Raw genomic sequence first — 18,677 nt, 5'->3', positions numbered from 1 at the left:
CCACAAACTAGAGCTCCGAAAAACGCCAATTTCTTGGCCTTCCGGAAAATTATCTGCATATCTGAGACCGTCACGTCCCGATCTTTGGGAATTTCAAAGTTCTCAATTCCTTCGTACAACATCTTCCATGAGTTGATAGGATTATCAATTGATATCATTTTCGCCCATTCCTTTTCTTCATCTGCTTTGCTTTTTATTGTATGAGTTGCAAAGGAAACGATGATTGTAACCATGGTACTAACTAAAAGTCCAGCAATGCATGCCCCTGAGCAGACTGTAGTCAGAGGAAGTTGTAACAAAGAAATCGCTCAATCCCGCATCATGCACCACCTCAGCCACAATAAGGAGAGCAGCTATCGATGCAATCAAGCCAGATATAGCTCCTATTCAATAGAAAGAAACAATTACATCAAGAATTATGTGAGAAAGCCTTCGTACTTGTGATCTGAACAATACTGCGATCTCGAAACTCACCCAAATCAATCCTTTTGAGGTGCATTTTGACCAAGTGAACGTCAATACCAAGGGTGATATAAACGGGGTCAAAAGACACTCAAAGACAAAGAATACCCAGGTTAAATTGAGATCGAGGTTTGCTATAATGATACCATAAGGAATAAGTGCTAAGGAGATCCACATGATTGTCCAGCCTTTATACTCCTTTAACATGTCCTCATAATGACGATATTCACCATGGATTGGGCATTGGTAATGAAGCTGATATTCTGGACGGCCTGAGGTGCACAATTCGACATCAGCAACACATTTCGAGCACTCTGCTGAATAAATGCATTGACAGTAAGACCTATCTTTATCACCCAGAGAAAATTTCATTACTCCGCATAGGGGACAGCACCCAGCACCACAGTCCTTTCTGTAAACAGAAAAAAATGGAATAAAACTGTCATGTTTAAATATCATTTTATAGAATTATTTGTTATTCTAGAAACTTGACTCATGCTCAACTACCTGAATGGTCCTAGATAAGTTTTATAAATATCGTAGATTATAATGGAAGATGCTGCTATAACTTCTCCAGATCCAGTGGCCATCAGCGCCATGAAGACGATCATTAAAAGTAAATATGATCCACTAGTATCCAAAACTTTCTCCATTACAATATTTGTTATGAAACCTACAAGAATGTAATTTCAAAAAATATCAGAGCCTTAGGCTTATACAATACTTCGAGGTCTATTCAGGAAAGTTTATCTTCAGGACAAAAAATTCATGTAGCAAAGCAATATTGATAAAGTATCCCTTTGACCTAGGAATAGGAGGTATCCGAGTGTATTATTTTGCAGAGTAAAATCGGACTAAGATAGTTTCAAACAGGTTTTTTTGGTTTAGGACAATTTTATCCAGTTGGTCGATTGAAGACAACCAACATATTGTAAAGATGACCTTATTAAAATGGCACAAATCGAATTGTTTTGAAATTAGTTTTACAGTATAAATAAAAAATATACATGATTCTTCATTTACAACATTAAAAAAAGACTTTTATTGCGTTGGCTAGCAATATTGGTTTTATAGCATTTTCCTATGAAGAACTTTTGATAATATGTTATCTACATTAAAGAAGAAAGTTTACCATTATCCATATCGCTCTGCGACAAGAGGTAAGATCCATTTTGATAACTTAGAGAAACATAAGAAAGAAATGTTGGTAGAGCCAACGAAGTCGGAATAGAGAAGTATAAGAAGCACCCAATGAGAAATCCGGTTACTCCTTGTTCCGGCTTGGCTGCAATTCTGCTCTGCCACATAGCTTGATCGCAACAATTTAATGCGAGTACCATAAAAAACGCAACAACTCCATAAGTAAAACCGGAAACGGAGCGAAAAGTTAAAAGTGAATCGGCAGCATTCAAAGAAGGTCCTTTCACGCAACGAACTGATTCATATATCGTCTTGATATCTGTGACATTTCTAACTGCTTCCGGAAGGTCATCGGGCGGAGAAAGAAATTGCCAAGAAAATACGGCCAGAGCAATGCACATTAGGGAGGTGTTGAAATAAGAGATGTAGAAAGCCGCCCCCAGTCCTCCGATATAACAATAGGAACCAAACAAGAAGACGAGGATCAGAACCGACAACTCCGTAGAAATTCCAGGAATTACGGCCTCTAGGATATACTTTCCGGTCAATATCATGGACGTAATTGTGATGAGATTCGTGGCTAGTGCAATGCAGCAGTATAAAATGTGAGAAGCCTTTCCGTATCTTGCACAAACAACCTGCAAAATTTCATGAAAGATTGATCTGAGTTAGTATTAACATTTTAATATGAAATTGAAAAATGCATCAAATTACTAATACATGTATTTGAATTGCTAGAAATTCTTAACTGTACTTAAAAAGTGTCAATTTGCATTGCACGATGTCAACATACACCAAAGTCTAGATAAAAACGAAAATAAATTATTACTTATGGGAAACGAGTGGTGTTTTATTGTATACAAATAATGGGGAAAAAGTCTTCATACATGTAAGGCATTCGCAATGCATGGTGTCCATATATAACAATATTTATTTGAAGCAAATTATGAAAATACTGTAAAACACATTTTGCTCAAAATTTAAATTTAATTGTATAATAATGATTAGGAAAACAAAATGCTACAGTCTAATCTTTCATAGTAAATTTCTCAGTTTGTTGAATCTTTTCTATTCTATTGATCATGATTTCTACTAACTACATGTATATGGGTTGCCTGCATATCGCAGTAGTTAGAACATGCACAGTTGAGTGGGGAATAACATGTTAATCCTTTGGTCGCGGGTTAAAATTCGAATCTACTGAAGGACATGGAGACCGATCCTTCGGATGAGACCGTTTAACCCAGGCCCCTTGTCACAGTACATGTAGATACTGGCTCGAAAAAAATCCCTCAATGCTGAAAGACTTTGTAGCCCGGAACGGCGAGTGATGGCATCTCAACATGAGTGAAAATTTCTCGAAGAGATATTAAATAATGTTAAAGGTAAAGATATTAAACAAGGAAAGAAAGAAAGTATATTTAGATTGTGACCGGTCAACGGTCAGTTGAAAATTAAATGACGTCCTTTCTATTTTTTATTTTTAACATTATGTTTTACTCTTCGTCGCAACGAGCTGTAATTTTGTATTTATACTTCAGAATCGGGAAAATACCAGCATAAACAATTACATTGAATAAAGACTCGCAGTGAAAAAAAATGAAAAAGGTCTTGTTTATAGCTGGTTTCAGCGTTTTTGGAGGAGGGTGATGGGTCATTTAATGTACATTGATACTCTGATAAGAGAGATAACTTTTAATAGCACAAATGTCTATTATTCCCTTATAAATTTGTCACGTTGAAGTGCCTTTTTGTCAAATTTTGCCCCGCAAGCCATACTATAAATGTTTGTATTTTATTCAGTATATACATTTCCTTTGGAAAATCATATAAAGTTAAAGAAAAATTTTATATGAGTGACCAGAGGGTTCATGAACCTTACTGATTAACAGAGGACGGGAAGACTGAAAGATGAGAGGACGGGCGGAAACGCTTAACTGGTGTCTGATGTCAAAAGACATTCGTGTTTCTGTTAAATAAAGGGATATGTATGACAAGCCTTTTTGCTGTTTATTCGGAAATAAAATTCATTTTAGAATTAAAGAGATATCTGTCATTTTAGAGAGATATCTCTTACAAAATAGAGATATCTTCAAACTATAAAGAAATATCTCTCATTTTTAGAGATATCTCTCAAAGAAAGAGATATCTCTGAACGTTAAAGAGATATCTCTTTTTATAAGAGAGATATCTCTTCCGCTTTAACAGATATCTCTATTTCCTTGAGAGATATTTCTTTTGTGAAAAAAAGATATCTCTGAACGTTAAAGAGATATCTCGTTCACCTAGAGAGATATCTCTTTTACTTTTGGAGATATCTTTCCAAGTTAAAGAGATATCTCTCAAAGTAAAAGAGATATCGCTCTTAGTTTATCTTAACAGATATCTCTCAAATTGAAAGAGACATCTTTCAAAGCCGTCTAAAAGCGATATCTCTCAAGCAAAAAGAGATATCTCTTTATTGCGAAGAGATATCTCTCTTCATTATTTGTATTTTAATTCCATTTGAAATGACTTCTCCCTTCACCGGAAGGAAGCTTTTTATTCACGGAAGTACATTAAAGTATTTTTAAATTTCGACATATTCATGATATTTAACATTATAGCTTTTCTAAACATGATAAGTAATTCAGTGTTGTCTAGATTTCAAATTAGAAATAGTTGATTATTTCATAAACTGAGAAAATTCGGTCCATTGCATTTGAGATTTTATGCTTACTTTCGTTTTCTTGAATATTAAACTTTTAGCATTTTTTCACCATGGATTTATAGCATTTTTGTCTACATAGTGCATATATGATTCTGGGTATTGCATGCTCAGTCTTTTCTCTTATAACAGCAAAATTATTCCAGAGACTTTACTTGTTTCGCTTTCGTTTTAAAGGGGAGAATTAATTATTTTATTTTAAGGATGAATGGAAAAGAGATATCTCTTTCATTAAAAGAGATATCTTTTTAGCTTAGACAGATATCTCTTTTTGAAAATCTAAAGAAATATCTCTCTACCTAAGAAAGATATATCTTTTAACCTTGTTTAAGAGATATCTCTAACTTTATGAGATATCTCTCTCGCTTATAGAGATATCTCTCTAACTTATAAAGATATCTCTCTTAGTAAAAGAGATATCTCTCTTACAAAAAGAGATATCTCTTTTTTTTAAAGAGTTTGTAAAATAAATTCTGCTATATATGATTATGAGTATAAAAGAGATCGGTTAAATGATTATACAGCATTCTTTATATTCAACATTTGAATATTAAATAACAATCCTTTGAGTAATTCTCATATGTATATTTTCTTTTTTAATTGATAAAACATAACAGTACCTGTGGATAAGTTTTAGCACCTGGGGCCTTTGTCTTAAAGTTGAGAGTTAAGCATGGAAACACAGCAATGATCATAGCCAGACCAACCACATAGAAGTAGATGGTTCCAAGTCCAGACTGTGAAAACAAAGAATTTCAAAAAGATCACTATAAAAATATTATTTTTTGCTTATAGATCATTGTAACGTCACATACACGTATAATGAAACATATGGAGATAACGAACAGCATTAAAGATCAAAAGTCCACAAAACAAAACAAAATAGGAACAGAGCAAACACGGACCTCCAAAACATAAGAGGTGGCATCAGGTGTCATGGAGGAGTGAGCATCCCCTGCCGATCGGTCACACCCGCCGTGCGCTTCTTGTCATGATCAGGATTCAGGAACATTCTTCATTTTGTCTAACACAGTTTATATAACACAAAATTGCAACTTGTAATAAAAATTAATTGATAAATTGATAACCGTGCATGACAATGAATTAATGAAGGATGAAGATCTTCATTTTACTTGGTATGAGAAAAATTACGTATAAATTTGGGGAACATTGATAAATTGAACTATTCTTGAGGATAGAAAGGGATAAGTAATCAAAATACTTATCACTTAAAATTACAAACCTGTAGGCGCATGCACCGTAGTTAACATATGCAAGATTATGACAAAAATGAATTTTGTTTGAATTGTATATTTCCAAACAGTCCACAAAAGAATGACATCTGCATGCCTTTCAGAATAAAAAAGGTATGTTTAATAATTATAATTGCATATTATTTTTCATTCACCTTACAATCGCCAGCTTTAGTATCTGTAAAAATTTACTTTGTTCAGCTATGACTACACACATTTCTCTGATGATTATATAAGAATATCTTACCTTTGTAGCAATCACCGAGGTTTGGACCAGATCCACGGGCCACAGAACCTGGGAGGCTACGGTCACGGCCGTGAGACTTGTGGTCACCCGTCCCCCCGCATCGAACACGGTGTCCAGTCTGTGTTGATCCTTGAAGAAATAGCGATGTAGGGCATTATGTATGAGGGCCACGATAATGGAAAGGCCCCCGAACCCGACAACAATGAAGACGGTGGCATCTAGTACTGGAAGGCCCACAGTGGTGTATCTAAACAGATGCAAGTTAATGTTGTTAACAATAGTTGCTTCCATTCATAAGTTAACACAATATATCCTAGTGAACTTGGAAGAATTTTTAAAAAAAAAATATGTCATAGAGTCTGATATTTCTGTTTCATATACCTTTTTTTAAACTAGAAAAAGACGGTAACATGGTAATCTAACAGCAAAACTTTATGATGATCGATAGAGTCATCACGACTTTTATTTTTCTATGTTTATCTTCCCTTACTTGACTAGCAATATAAGTACCTTTATCAACTGCATATGTTGAAACGCAAGAGCATAATATATTCTGTGTATACAATTTCTTACGAGGTAAGCTAATGAAACATTAATATCAACTAGTCTGTTTAAAATCATCATTTAGCTAGTTCTACTTTCAGTGACTTTGTCAGAATGTACAATGATGACTGACCTTGTTAGACACTGAATTATCACCAGAGTTTTCTATCTATCTTGTCATTAGAAGGAGCACAGGATTGGGTAACCGTTTGACAAGGGATGTCTAATTCTCCATGTATTGACAAATGACCCCACTTCTGATATTTTAGAGGTATGTGTTAGCTCTGCTCCCCTTTTGTATTGTTTAAATTCAATTGACACTTGAGCTTGAATACTGTGCGTTTCTCATATTTCACTTAATTTAAATAATTTTTAAATATTGTTCACAATATTATATGTTAGATTTAAAATTTGTTTTTGTTTTTAGTAATTATTTAATACTAATCTACGTTTATCTGTCTGTAATTAAACGTTAACAATAGATTTTGCTGAGAAACACAGATTCACATCTGTAAACTATAATTTATATTCTGAACTATACTTACGAGTAAGAGTTGTCATTCATAGATTCACAAATCGCAAAACTATATTTATCAAATAAACTATGTTTTACATTTGGTAACTATAGATTTCGGTTGTAAACAGAAGTTGACTATCATTGAAATTCGGCGCTTTGAATGTCTTTAAACTATATTTAACAAACCCTAAACTATAATTTACACTTGTTAACGTAAGTATATTTTAGACATGTAAACCATAGTTTACATATTGTGAAACTACATATTTGTCAGATAAACTATATTTTGCGGTCGCAATTAAATGATTGTTTTCAATGTTAATTATATTGTACGCTTGTAAAATGGATATCACTAGATGGTATGGCGTAAAAGAAGTCGAACATGAGTTATCGTTCATATAACGAGTTATCGTTCATAAGATGCGTAATACGTCATCACTAGAGACATATTCACTCGTACATGGAATATTCCACATGTTTTAAAATAAACAGAAATAAAATAAATATTCGTTAGTAATATTTATTCGATTGGTAATTTACATTTATTTCATATGTCATTTACAATGGGGTTATTAAATTTCAATCCGTATGCCGAAAAGTGGGAATGTCCGTATATAAACAATTTATCAATATAAATTAATCATCAAACAAGGATAAATTATAGACAATCGTGGATTGATTTTAATGAAAAATAAAAAGGAGTTGAGGTAAAGTACTGGATATATTTCCTTTCTATATATGTATTTCGGTTAATGCAGTTTGGTTGTTATCGTATTGCGAATGGAGAATGTAAAAGGGGGGGTATTACCTAGTGGAGACAGGCATCTATCGTTAAATGTGGTCATGTAAGAAAAAAACCCAAACGTGTTTAAATGCTGCCTTAAGATCCTTGCTCCAATTTTTCACTCATGGGAACACTAACAATTGCCGTTCGAAAGCTGCTCGACACCCTGGGCCATTGAGCAGTGATCGAGGGACCTTTTTCGTGCCAGCACCAACAGCGACAGGGAGGGGTGGAGCGGTTGTTTGTCAGAGTTAAGGAGCCCACAACCACACTAGAATTATTGAATTATTAAATCTTATGTATATATAGTAAAGAAAAGGGGGCCCTGGCCCCCTGCACAGTGAGGGACCTTTTTCGTGCCAGCACCAACTGTGACAAGGGACCTCGGTTTATACGGTCTCATTGGAGGACCGGTCTCCACGTCCTTCAGAGGGATTCAAACCTGCAACAAAAGGATTATCTTCTTAATCCGCGACTTTTAAGCAGACTTTCTTATTACCATTTCACACGGCGACGCAGATTTCAGTGGCGAATCCAGGAATCTTTTAAAGGAGGGGGGGTGCTGTTGCTTGTCAGAGTTAAGAGTTTGTTAGTGTTAAAATATAGAGAAATTAAATAAATATTTTTTTAATAATATTTATTCGATGGGTAAATTACATTTATTTAAAATTGAAAATTATTGAATTATTAAATCTTATGTATATATTGGACAAAAAAGGGGGTCGGGGGGGGGGGGGGTGGGGGTGCACTACCTCTAAACTAATCCGCCAGTGTAATTGAATGATTATTACACTCAGGTTGTGAGATAGAAATAATTATTTTCTTATTCTAATTAGAAACTCATACCTATACAACAACCACTAATAAGAAATCTGTTATTTTGTCACATGAATATCCAGCTTAGGGATAAGACTTAATTTCTCACAAAACTCTTTTTCCCCCGAGGCATATGCTAACGCAATAGAGCAAGGGATACTTAAATCTACAAAACCTATATTTCTCGCTATTCGGCAGTCACTACTATTCTGGGTCTGGTATACCTGGTATTTCACTCTAGGTAATTCTATTGAATGTTTTGTTCATGTGATCCAAAGCACAAACATATGACATAGTGCTCTCTGTATTAATATGTCTTCACTTAGGGCAGTGATGTTTGTATAATACTTGTTGTAAAATATGTTTTAAAAATTGAAAAAAAAATTAAGAATACGACCAAATATTCGTCATATTTCTACCTGTCATTCATAGATGCTGATTTATTTTATTCTGAAATTCTTACCCTGGTCCTACTAGGAAACTCCTTACCTGTTATGGAGATTCAAAAAGATAGGTTTCACATGAAGATATGTCCCTGATCTCAGAGCTTTCTCTCACCTACCTGTACCTAGTACCAGATAAGAATACGACCAAATATTCGTCATATTATAGATGCTGATTTATTTTATACTGACATTCTTACCCTTATCTTACTCTGCAACACCTTAACTTTTATGGAGTTTAAAAAAAACATCAAGTTATGTCCCTGATCTCAGAGCTTTCTCTCACCTACCTGTACCTGGTACCAGATAAGAATACGACCAAATATTCGTCATATTTCTACCTGTCTTTCATAGATGCTGATTTATTTTATACTGAAATTCTTACCCTGGTCTTACTAGGCAACTCCTTACCTGTTATGGAGATTCAAAAGATAGGTTTAACATCAAGATATGTCCCTGATCTCAGAGCTTTCTCTCACCTACCTGTACTTGGTACTAGATAAGAATACTGCAAAATATTCGTCATATTCCTACCTGTCTTTCATAGATTCTGATTTGTTTTATACTGAAATTCTTACCCTTATCTTACTCTGCAACACCTTAACTTTTATGGAGTCTAAAAAAAGGTTTAACATGATGATATGTCCCTTATCTCAGAGCTTTCTCTCACCTACCTGTACCTTGTACCAGATAAGAATACGGCAAAATAATCGTCATATTCCTACCTGTCTTTCATAGATGCTGATTTATTTTATACTGAAATTCTTACCCTGGTCTTACTAGGCAACTCCTTACCTGTTATGGAGATTCAAAAGATAGGTTTAACATCAAGATATGTCTCTGATCTCAGAGCTTTCTCTCACCTACCTGTACCTGGTACTAAATAAGAATACTGCAAAATATTCGTCATATTCCTGCCTGTCTTTCATAGATTCTGATTTGTTTTATGCTGAAATTCTTACCCTTATCTTACTCTGCAACACCTTAACTTTTATGAAGTTTAAAAAAAGGTTTAACATGATGATATGTCCCTGATCTCAGAGCTTTCTCTCACCTACCTGTACCTTGTACCAGATAAGAATACGGCAAAATAATCGTCATATCCCTACCTGTCTTTCATAGATGCTGATTTATTTTATACTGAAATTCTTACCCTGGTCTTACTAGGCAACTCCTTACCTGTTATGGAGATTTAAAAGATAGGGTTAACATCAAGATATGTCCCTGATCTCAGAGCTTTCTCTCACCTACCTGTACCTGGTACCAGATAAGAATACGACCAAATATTCGTCATATTTCTACCTGTCATTCATAGATGCCGATTTTTTTATACTGAAATTCTTACCCTGGTCTTACTAGGCAACTCCTTACCTGTTATGGAGATTCAAAAGATAGGTTTAACATCAAGATATGTCCCTGATCTCAGAGCTTTCTCTCACCTACCTGTACTTGGTACTAGATAAGAATACTGCAAAATATTCGTCATATTCCTACCTGTCTTTCATAGATTCTGATTTGTTTTATACTGAAATTCTTACCCTTATCTTACTCTGCAACACCTTAACTTTTATGGAGTCTAAAAAAAGGTTTAACATGATGATATGTCCCTTATCTCAGAGCTTTCTCTCACCTACCTGTACCTTGTACCAGATAAGAATACGGCAAAATAATCGTCATATTCCTACCTGTCTTTCATAGATGCTGATTTATTTTATACTGAAATTCTTACCCTGGTCTTACTAGGCAACTCCTTACCTGTTATGGAGATTCAAAAGATAGGTTTAACATCAAGATATGTCTCTGATCTCAGAGCTTTCTCTCACCTACCTGTACCTGGTACTAGATATGAATACTGCAAAATATTCGTCATATTCCTGCCTGTCTTTCATAGATTCTGATTTGTTTTATACTGAAATTCTTACCCTTATCTTACTCTGCAACACCTCAACTTTTATGAAGTTTAAAAAAAAGGTTTAACATGATGATATGTCCCTGATCTCAGAGCTTTCTCTCACCTACCTGTACCTTGTAACAGATAAGAATACGGCAAAATATTTGTCATATTCCTTCCTGTCTTTCATAGATGCTGATTTATTTTATACTGAAATTCTTACTCAGGTCTTCCTAGGCAACTCCTTACCTGTTATGGAGATTTAAAAGATAGGGTTAACATCAAGATATGTCCCTGATCTCAGAGCTTTCTCTCACCTACCTGTACCTGGTACCAGATAAGAATACGACCAAATATTCGTCATATTTCTACCTGTCTTTCATAGATGCTGATTTATTTTATACTGAAATTCTTACCCTTCTCTTACTAGGCAACTCCTTACCTTTTAAAGTGATTCAAAAGATAGGTTTAACATTGATAGATATTCCTTATCTCAGAGCTTTCTCTCACCTACATGTACCTGTACCTTGTACCAGATAAGAATACTGCAAAATATTCGTCATATTCCTTCCTGTCTTTCATAGATGCTGATTTGTTTTATACTGAAATTCTTACCCTTATCTTACTCTGCAACACCTTAACTTTTATGGAGTCTAAAAAAAGGTTTAACATGATGATATGTCCCTTATCTCAGAGCTTTCTCTCACCTACCAGTACCTTGTACCAGATAAGAATACGGCAAAATAATCGTCATATTCCTACCTGTCTTTCATAGATGCTGATTTATTTTATACTGAAATTCTTACCCTGGTCTTACTAGGCAACTCCTTACCTGTTATGGAGATTCAAAAGATAGGTTTAACATCAAGATATGTCCCTGATCTCAGAGCTTTCTCTCACCTACCTGTACCTTGTACCAGATAAGAATACGGCAAAATATATATATATATAGGGTATATAGAACCTGTAGAGTAGTATACAAACCCTGGTGATGGGTATACAGACCCTGGCGATGGGTATATAGACCCTGGTGATGGGTATATAGATCCTGGTGATGGCTAATACAGACCCTGGTGATGGGTAAACAGACCCTGGTGATGGGTATACAAACCCTTGTGATGAGTATATAAACCCTGGTGATGGGTATACAGACCCTGGTGATGGGTATATAGACCCTGGTGATGGGTATATAGATCCTGGTGATGGGTATATAGACCCTTGTGATGGGTACACAGACACTGGTGATGGGTAATACAGACCCTGGTGATGGGTATATAGACCCTGGTGATGGGTATACAAACCCTTGCGATGGGAATATAAACCCTGGCAATACATAAGCAGAACCTGTCTATAACATAAAAAGTATAAATAAATAAATAAATAAATAAATAACACAAAAGATAAGTAAATAAGTAAATAGCAAAATAAATAAAAAGATAACTAAAATGATAAATAAATTATTTAGTTAATCTTAAAAGAATAATAATAAAAAGGAATAAATATGATAAATAAATAAATAATTTATTAGTGAATCAAACATTTACTTAATAATTAGAAATACATGTAATAAGTAAACCGTAATTAATTAATTAATAAAAAAATTAATTACTCATTAGAATAATTAATTAATGAAGAAAATAATGTATTCATAAATAAACAGACAAATAAATTTCCTAATGAATAAATAAGTTACTTGGTTTATTAATAATTATTAGAAATAAAAAATAAATAGGTAATTTCAGGTAAAGAGATGCCTAGCAAGACCAGGGTAAGAATTTCAGTATAAAACAAATCAGAATCTATGAAACACAGGTAGGAATATGACGAATATTTTGCCGCGTTCTTATCTGGTACAAGGTACAGGTAGGTGAGAGAAAGCTCTGAGATCAGGGACATATCTTCATGTTAAACCTATCTTTTGAATCTCAATAAAAGGTAAGGAGTTGCCTAGTAAGACCAGGGTAAGAATTTCATTATAAAATAAATCAGCATCTATGAAAGACAGATAGGAATATGACGAATGATTTGCCGTATTCTTATCTGGTACAAGGTACAGGTAGGTGAGAGAAAGCTCTGAGATCAGGGACATATCTTCATGTTAAACCTATCTTTTGAATCTCCATAACAGGTAAGGAGTTGCCTAGTAAGATCAGGGTAAGAATTTCAGTATAAAATAAATCAGCATCTATGAAAGACAGGTAGGAAATTGACGAATATTTGGTCGTATTCTTATCTGGTACAAGGTACTGGTAGGTGAGAGAAAGCTCTGAGATCAGGGACATATCTTCATGTTAAACGTATCTTTTGAATCTCCATAACAGGTAAGGAGTTGCCTACTAAGACCTGAGTAAGAATTTCAATATAAAATAAATCAGCATCTATGAAATACAGGTAGGAATATGACGAATATTTGGTCGAAATCATATCTGGTACAAAGTACAGGTAGGTTAGAGAAAGCTCTGAGATCAGGGACATATCTTCAGGGCAAACCTATCTTTTGAATCTCCATAAAAGGTAAGAAGTTGCCTAGTAAGACCAGGGTAAGAATTTCAGTATAAAATAAATCAGCATCTATGAAAGACAGGTAGGAATATGACGAATATTTGGTCGTATTCTTATCTGGTGCAAGGTACAGGTACGTAGGTGAGAGAAAGCTCTGAGATCAGGGACATATCTTGATGTTAAACCTATCTTTTGAATCTCCATAAAAGGTAAGGAGTTGCCTTGTAAGACCAGGGTAAGAATTTCGGTATAAGATAAATCAGCATCTATGAAAGACAGATAGGAATATGACGAATATTTGGTCGAAATCTTATCTGGTACAAAGTACAGGTAGGTTAGAGAAAGCTCTGAGATCAGGGACATATCTTCAGGGCAAACCTATCTTTTGAATCTCCATGAAAAGTAAGAAGTTGCCTAGTAAGACCAGGGTAAGAATTTCAGTATAAAATAAATCAGCATCTATGAAAGACAGGTAGGAATATGACGAATATTTGGTCGTATTCTTATCTGGTACAAGGTACAGGTAGGTGAGAGAAAGCTCTGAGATCAGGGACATATCTTCAGGGCAAACCTATCTTTTGAATCTCCATGAAAAGTAAGAAGTTGCCTAGTAAGACCAGGGTAAGAATTTTAGTATAAAATAAATCAGCATCTATGAAAGACAGGTAGGAATATGACAAATATTTGGTCGTATTCTTATCTGGTACAAGGTTCAGGTAGGTGAGAGAAAGCTCTGAGATCAGGGACATATCTTCATGTTAAACCTTTTTTTTTAAACTCCATAAATGTTAAGGTGTTGCAGAGTAAGATCAGGGTAAGAATTTCAGCATAAAATAAATTAGCATCTATGAAAGACAGGTAGGAATATGACGAATATTTGGTCGTATTCTTATCTGGTACAAGGTACAGGTAGGTGAGAGAAAGCTCTGAGATAAGGGACATATCATCATGTTAAACCTTTTTTTTAAACTACATAAAAGTTGCGGTGTTGCAGAGTAAGATGAGGGTAAGAATTTCAGCATAAAATAAATCAGCATCTATGAAAGACAGGTAGGAATATGACGAATATTTTGCCGTATTCTTATCTGGTACAAGGTACAGGTAGGTGAGAGAAAGCTCTGAGATCAGGGACATATCTTCATGTTAAACTTTTCTTCTGAATCTCCATAACAGGTAAGGAGTTGCCTAGCAAGACCAGGGTAAGAATTTCAGTATAAAATAAATCAGAATCTATGAAAGACAGGTAGGAATATGACGAATATTTGGTCGTATTCTTATCTGGTACAAGGTACAGGTAGGTGAGAGAAAGCTCTGAGATAAGGGACATATCATCATGTTAAACTTTTTTTCAAAAGATATGGCCAAAGTTAAAGTCTAAAATTTTCATGAAAAATGGTCAAACTCCAAAAAAGTACTATAAATAATAAATAATGTAATAAAGATATAGTTTATTCAAATATTTACAAAGATATTTGTTTGAAAATCAAATAACTTCTTTTAATATCTTAAAAAAACATGTGCAGCCCATAGACTTCAATTAATGTAAAATTCAAGGTGCTATTAATTAGACAAAAATCAAAGTTTTGTACAATTCTCAAGTGAAGCATTATATTTGATACCATCTTCAAAATTCTATCAAGATTTAAACTATCAGACCATTCATTTATTAGGTACGTAATATGGTCGCTATACATTATAACTTAAATGCTTCGGAATTCTCGCGGGGCTGCCCTTCAATACATGGTCACTAGATTAGAAGTTAAATCTAGTAATTGGGACTTTATAATTAGTTTTATTAATTTTTTTTTATTTTTAAAACATATTTTACAACAAGTATTATACAAACATCACTGCCCTAAGTGAAGAAATATTAATACAGACAGCACTATGTCATATGTTTGTACTTTGGATCACATGAACAAAAAATTCACCAGAATTACCTAGAGTGAAATACCAGGTATACCAGACCCAGAATAGTAGTGACTGCCGAATAGCGAGAAATATAGGTTTTGTAGATTTACGTATCCCTTGCTCTATTGCGTTAGCATATGCCTCGGGGGAAAAAAAAGTTTTGTGAGAAATTAAGTCTTATCCCTAAGCTGGATATTCATGTGAAAAAATAACAGATTTCTTATTATTGGTTGTTGTATAGGTATGAGTTTCTAATTAAAATAATAAAATAATTATTTCTATCTCACAACCTGAGTATAATAATCATTCAATTACACTGGCGGATTAGTTTAGAGGTAGTGCACCCCCCCCCCCCGGCCTCCTTTTTTGTCCAATATATATATATATACATAAGATTTAATAATTCAATAATTTTCAATTTTAAATAAATGTAATTTACCAATCTAATAAATAAATTCAAAAAATATTTATTTAATTTCTGTTTATTTTAACACTGACAAACTCTTAACTCCGACAAACAACAGCACCCCCCCCCCCCCCTCCTGTAAAAGATTCCTGGATTCGCCACTGAAATCTGCGTAGCCGTGTGAAATGGTAGTAAGAAAGTCTGCTTTAAAGTCGCGGATTAAGAAGATAATCCTTGTGTTGCAGGTTTGAATCCCTCTGAAGGACGTGGAGACCGGTCCTCCAATGAGACGGTATAAACCGAGGTCCCTTGTCACAGTTGGTGATGGCACGAAAAAGGTCCCTCACTGTGCAGGGGGCCAGGGCCCCCTTTTCTTTACTATATATACATAAGATTTAATAATTCAATAATTCTAGTGTGGTTGTGGGCTCCTTAACTCTGACAAACAACCGCTCCACCCCTCCCTGTCGCTGTTGGTGCTGGCACGAAAAAGGTCCCTCGATCACTGCTCAATGGCCCAGGGTGTCGAGCAGCTTTCGAACGGCAATTGTTAGTGTTCCCATGAGTGGAAAAATTTGAGCAAGGATCTTAAGGCAGTATTTAAACACGTTTGGGTTTTTTTCTTACATGACCACATTTAACGATAGATGCCTGTCTCCACTAGGTAATACCCCCCCTCCTTCTACATTCTCCATTCGCAATACACATAACAACCAAACTGCATTAATCGAAATACAAATAAATATATAGAAAGGAAATATATCCAGTACTTTACCTCAACTCCTTTTATTTTTCATTAAAATCAATCCACGATTGTCTAAAATTTATCCTTGTTTGATGATTAATTTATATTGATAAATTGTTTATATATACGGACATTCTCACTTTTCGGCATACGGATGAATATTTAATAACCCCATTGTAAATTACATATGAAATAAATGTAAATTACCAATCGAATAAATATTATTAACGAATATTTATTTTATTTCTGTTTATTTTAACACATGTGGAATATTCCATGTACGAGTGAATATGTCTCTAGTGATGACGTATTACGCATCTTATGAACGATAACTCGTTATATGAACGATAACTCATGTTCGACTTCTTTTACGCCATACCATCTAGTGATATCCTTGTAAAATACAGATTATCGCGAAAACTATAGTTTACAGGTGAGATATATAGATTAGCATCGTGAACTGTGGTTAACGGATCGTAAATTATAGTTTACAGTCGATAAACATAGTTTATCAACTGTGAAACTATGATTAGCTAATTTTTGTGAATTTGTCGTGCCATAATTATTGATAGATTCCCTACTGTATGTTCTCAAAAGCTGTATGAAAGAGTCAACGAAGTTGGAAAATTCGACTGCTTTTGAATTTTCATACCGTCTATTAAACTTGCATTTGACCCCTCTGATTCTAAATCATCCTTGAAATTGAACAGTAATTTTCTTGTTTGTATCTGGTCTAGTTATATGTGAGAGCTTCTTTAGGTTGCATGCAATTTGTAAATATAAAGAACTGAATAAATTAAGCGATGAGTAAACAGATCATGTTCAGATCAGGTCCAGAATCATGATATATTTACGTTTAAGGTAATTCCACCCCCCTGTGATGTCATAGGTTTTTGCAAAAACTGTACTTAAATTAAATTCATACCCAGTAGAACAATATATTTTGGAAGAATGATTTTCCATAGGTGTATTGATAAATATTGTTAAGTAAAAGAATTTTTAAAAATGCATATTTCCTTTATTTAATCAATTATGCAATCTTTAAAAAATGTTGACAAGGGCAATAACTCCTGCTCATGTAGCTTCATTTAGGCATCTTCTTTATTGTACTTCTAATGTAAAATAAGTTTCCCTGATATTCACAATTCAAAAGTATCTTATAAGTAGCAAGTACTAGTATTTAGGAACTTTCAGCATCATAATTATGCATTTGACTCAGTTTCTACATAATATTTTTGATACTGTTTACAAAAAATGTACGATTTTTATGTTGACATATGCTTCTGTTTATTTACGTCTCCCATCTTAAATAATATGGCGACCTATACATTTCTGGAAATAATTGGTAAATTTAAACTTTAATAAATGCAAATGAATTCAATTTTTGTACTTTTAAGCATTAAAATGGTAAGGGTGGAAAAACCTTAAAATTTTATCAGACAATCATAAAATCTTTTTTTTCAAGTGCTCTTTTCATCCATACAAATTTGGAAAGTATCTTGAAATTGGATTAAAAGCATTTTTTTAAAAAACAAAATCAAGTTCAATATAATCAATTACGCTTCATGTTTAATTTTGAAAAGATTCAAAATTTAAATAAATTTAAAAGAAGGAAACCATCTCCATTTTTTTTTTTTACATATTATATTCACTCAGGTCAGGAGTGCCGTACAAAAATACAAAAAATGTGTGACCTGGAGCTAAATTTTAAAGCTATATCTGACAAGACAGGAGACGGAACTACTAGTATCCTTTTGTTACTTGATAATACGATTTTTTTTTTTGGTTTTATTTATTTTTAAACTTTAATAACCTCCTTTTTAGAATATTGATACTTTTAGAATAAATATTCTTTTCTTTTTTTCACATGTTTACAAGTCCACATCACTGTTAATAAAGATCCCTAATTCTTAATAAACAAAGCTGCATCGTAAGTTTATTAATCAAATCCTCCATTTTAAAATTCGCATTAAAATTTTGAAATAATGTATTTTATACTTACCTCTCATTGCTAGTAGGATATTCTAAATCTATTTTACAGGACCGATTCATGGTGACTGCAGGAGTTTAAGAACGCCGGGACGTGGCCTACTGATAATAAACTCAGGACTGAGGTCAATGAAGCATAAAAAGCGGATTCTGTAATATGGAAACTCAATCGGTATAATATTAACATAAAAAAGATTAAACTTAATCATTATCTCTGAGGCGTGGAAAATTTGAAACCATAAACTTTAATCAAAGCATTTTATAAGAAGATAAGTGTAACCACTAATGTAATAAAAAATCTTTAAGGGGGCTAGGGACACA

The 18,677-nt window shown here is 33.9% G+C and overlaps 1 protein-coding gene across 1 annotated transcript; it reads right to left on the bottom strand.

Annotated features, from left to right (window-relative positions):
• Window positions 1-237: 237 nt before the first annotated feature.
• Window positions 238-18,435, bottom strand: LOC134254950 (uncharacterized). The gene is made up of 7 exons (XM_062737487.1): window positions 18,370-18,435; window positions 5,810-6,056; window positions 4,930-5,046; window positions 1,595-2,240; window positions 970-1,135; window positions 609-874; window positions 238-383 (listed from the first exon to the last, which is right to left on the bottom strand). The coding sequence occupies exons 1-7, from the start codon at window positions 18,417-18,419 to the stop codon at window positions 238-240; spliced, it is 1,638 nt and encodes a 545-aa protein (XP_062593471.1). The 5' UTR covers window positions 18,420-18,435.
• Window positions 18,436-18,677: the final 242 nt, after the last annotated feature.

Source organism: Saccostrea cucullata, unplaced genomic scaffold (assembly GCF_032062105.1).
Source record: "Saccostrea cucullata isolate Sc308-1 unplaced genomic scaffold, CSIRO_AGI_Scuc_v1 ctg1878, whole genome shotgun sequence".
Taxonomy (NCBI): domain Eukaryota; kingdom Metazoa; phylum Mollusca; class Bivalvia; order Ostreida; family Ostreidae; genus Saccostrea; species Saccostrea cuccullata.
The sequence above is the reverse complement of the archived record's forward strand: the minus strand, read 5'-3'. Positions and strand labels throughout refer to the sequence as shown.

Coding starts and splice junctions, on each gene's coding strand:
- LOC134254950 (XM_062737487.1), bottom strand. CDS start 18,419: ATGAATCGGTCCTGTAAAATAGATTTAGAATATCCTACTAGCAATGAG. Junction 5,047..5,809: donor CCTCGGTGATTGCTACAAAG/GTAAGATATTCT, acceptor TTGTTTTCACAG/TCTGGACTTGGAACCATCTA. Junction 384..608: donor CTTAGCACTTATTCCTTATG/GTATCATTATAG, acceptor TCTATTGAATAG/GAGCTATATCTGGCTTGATT.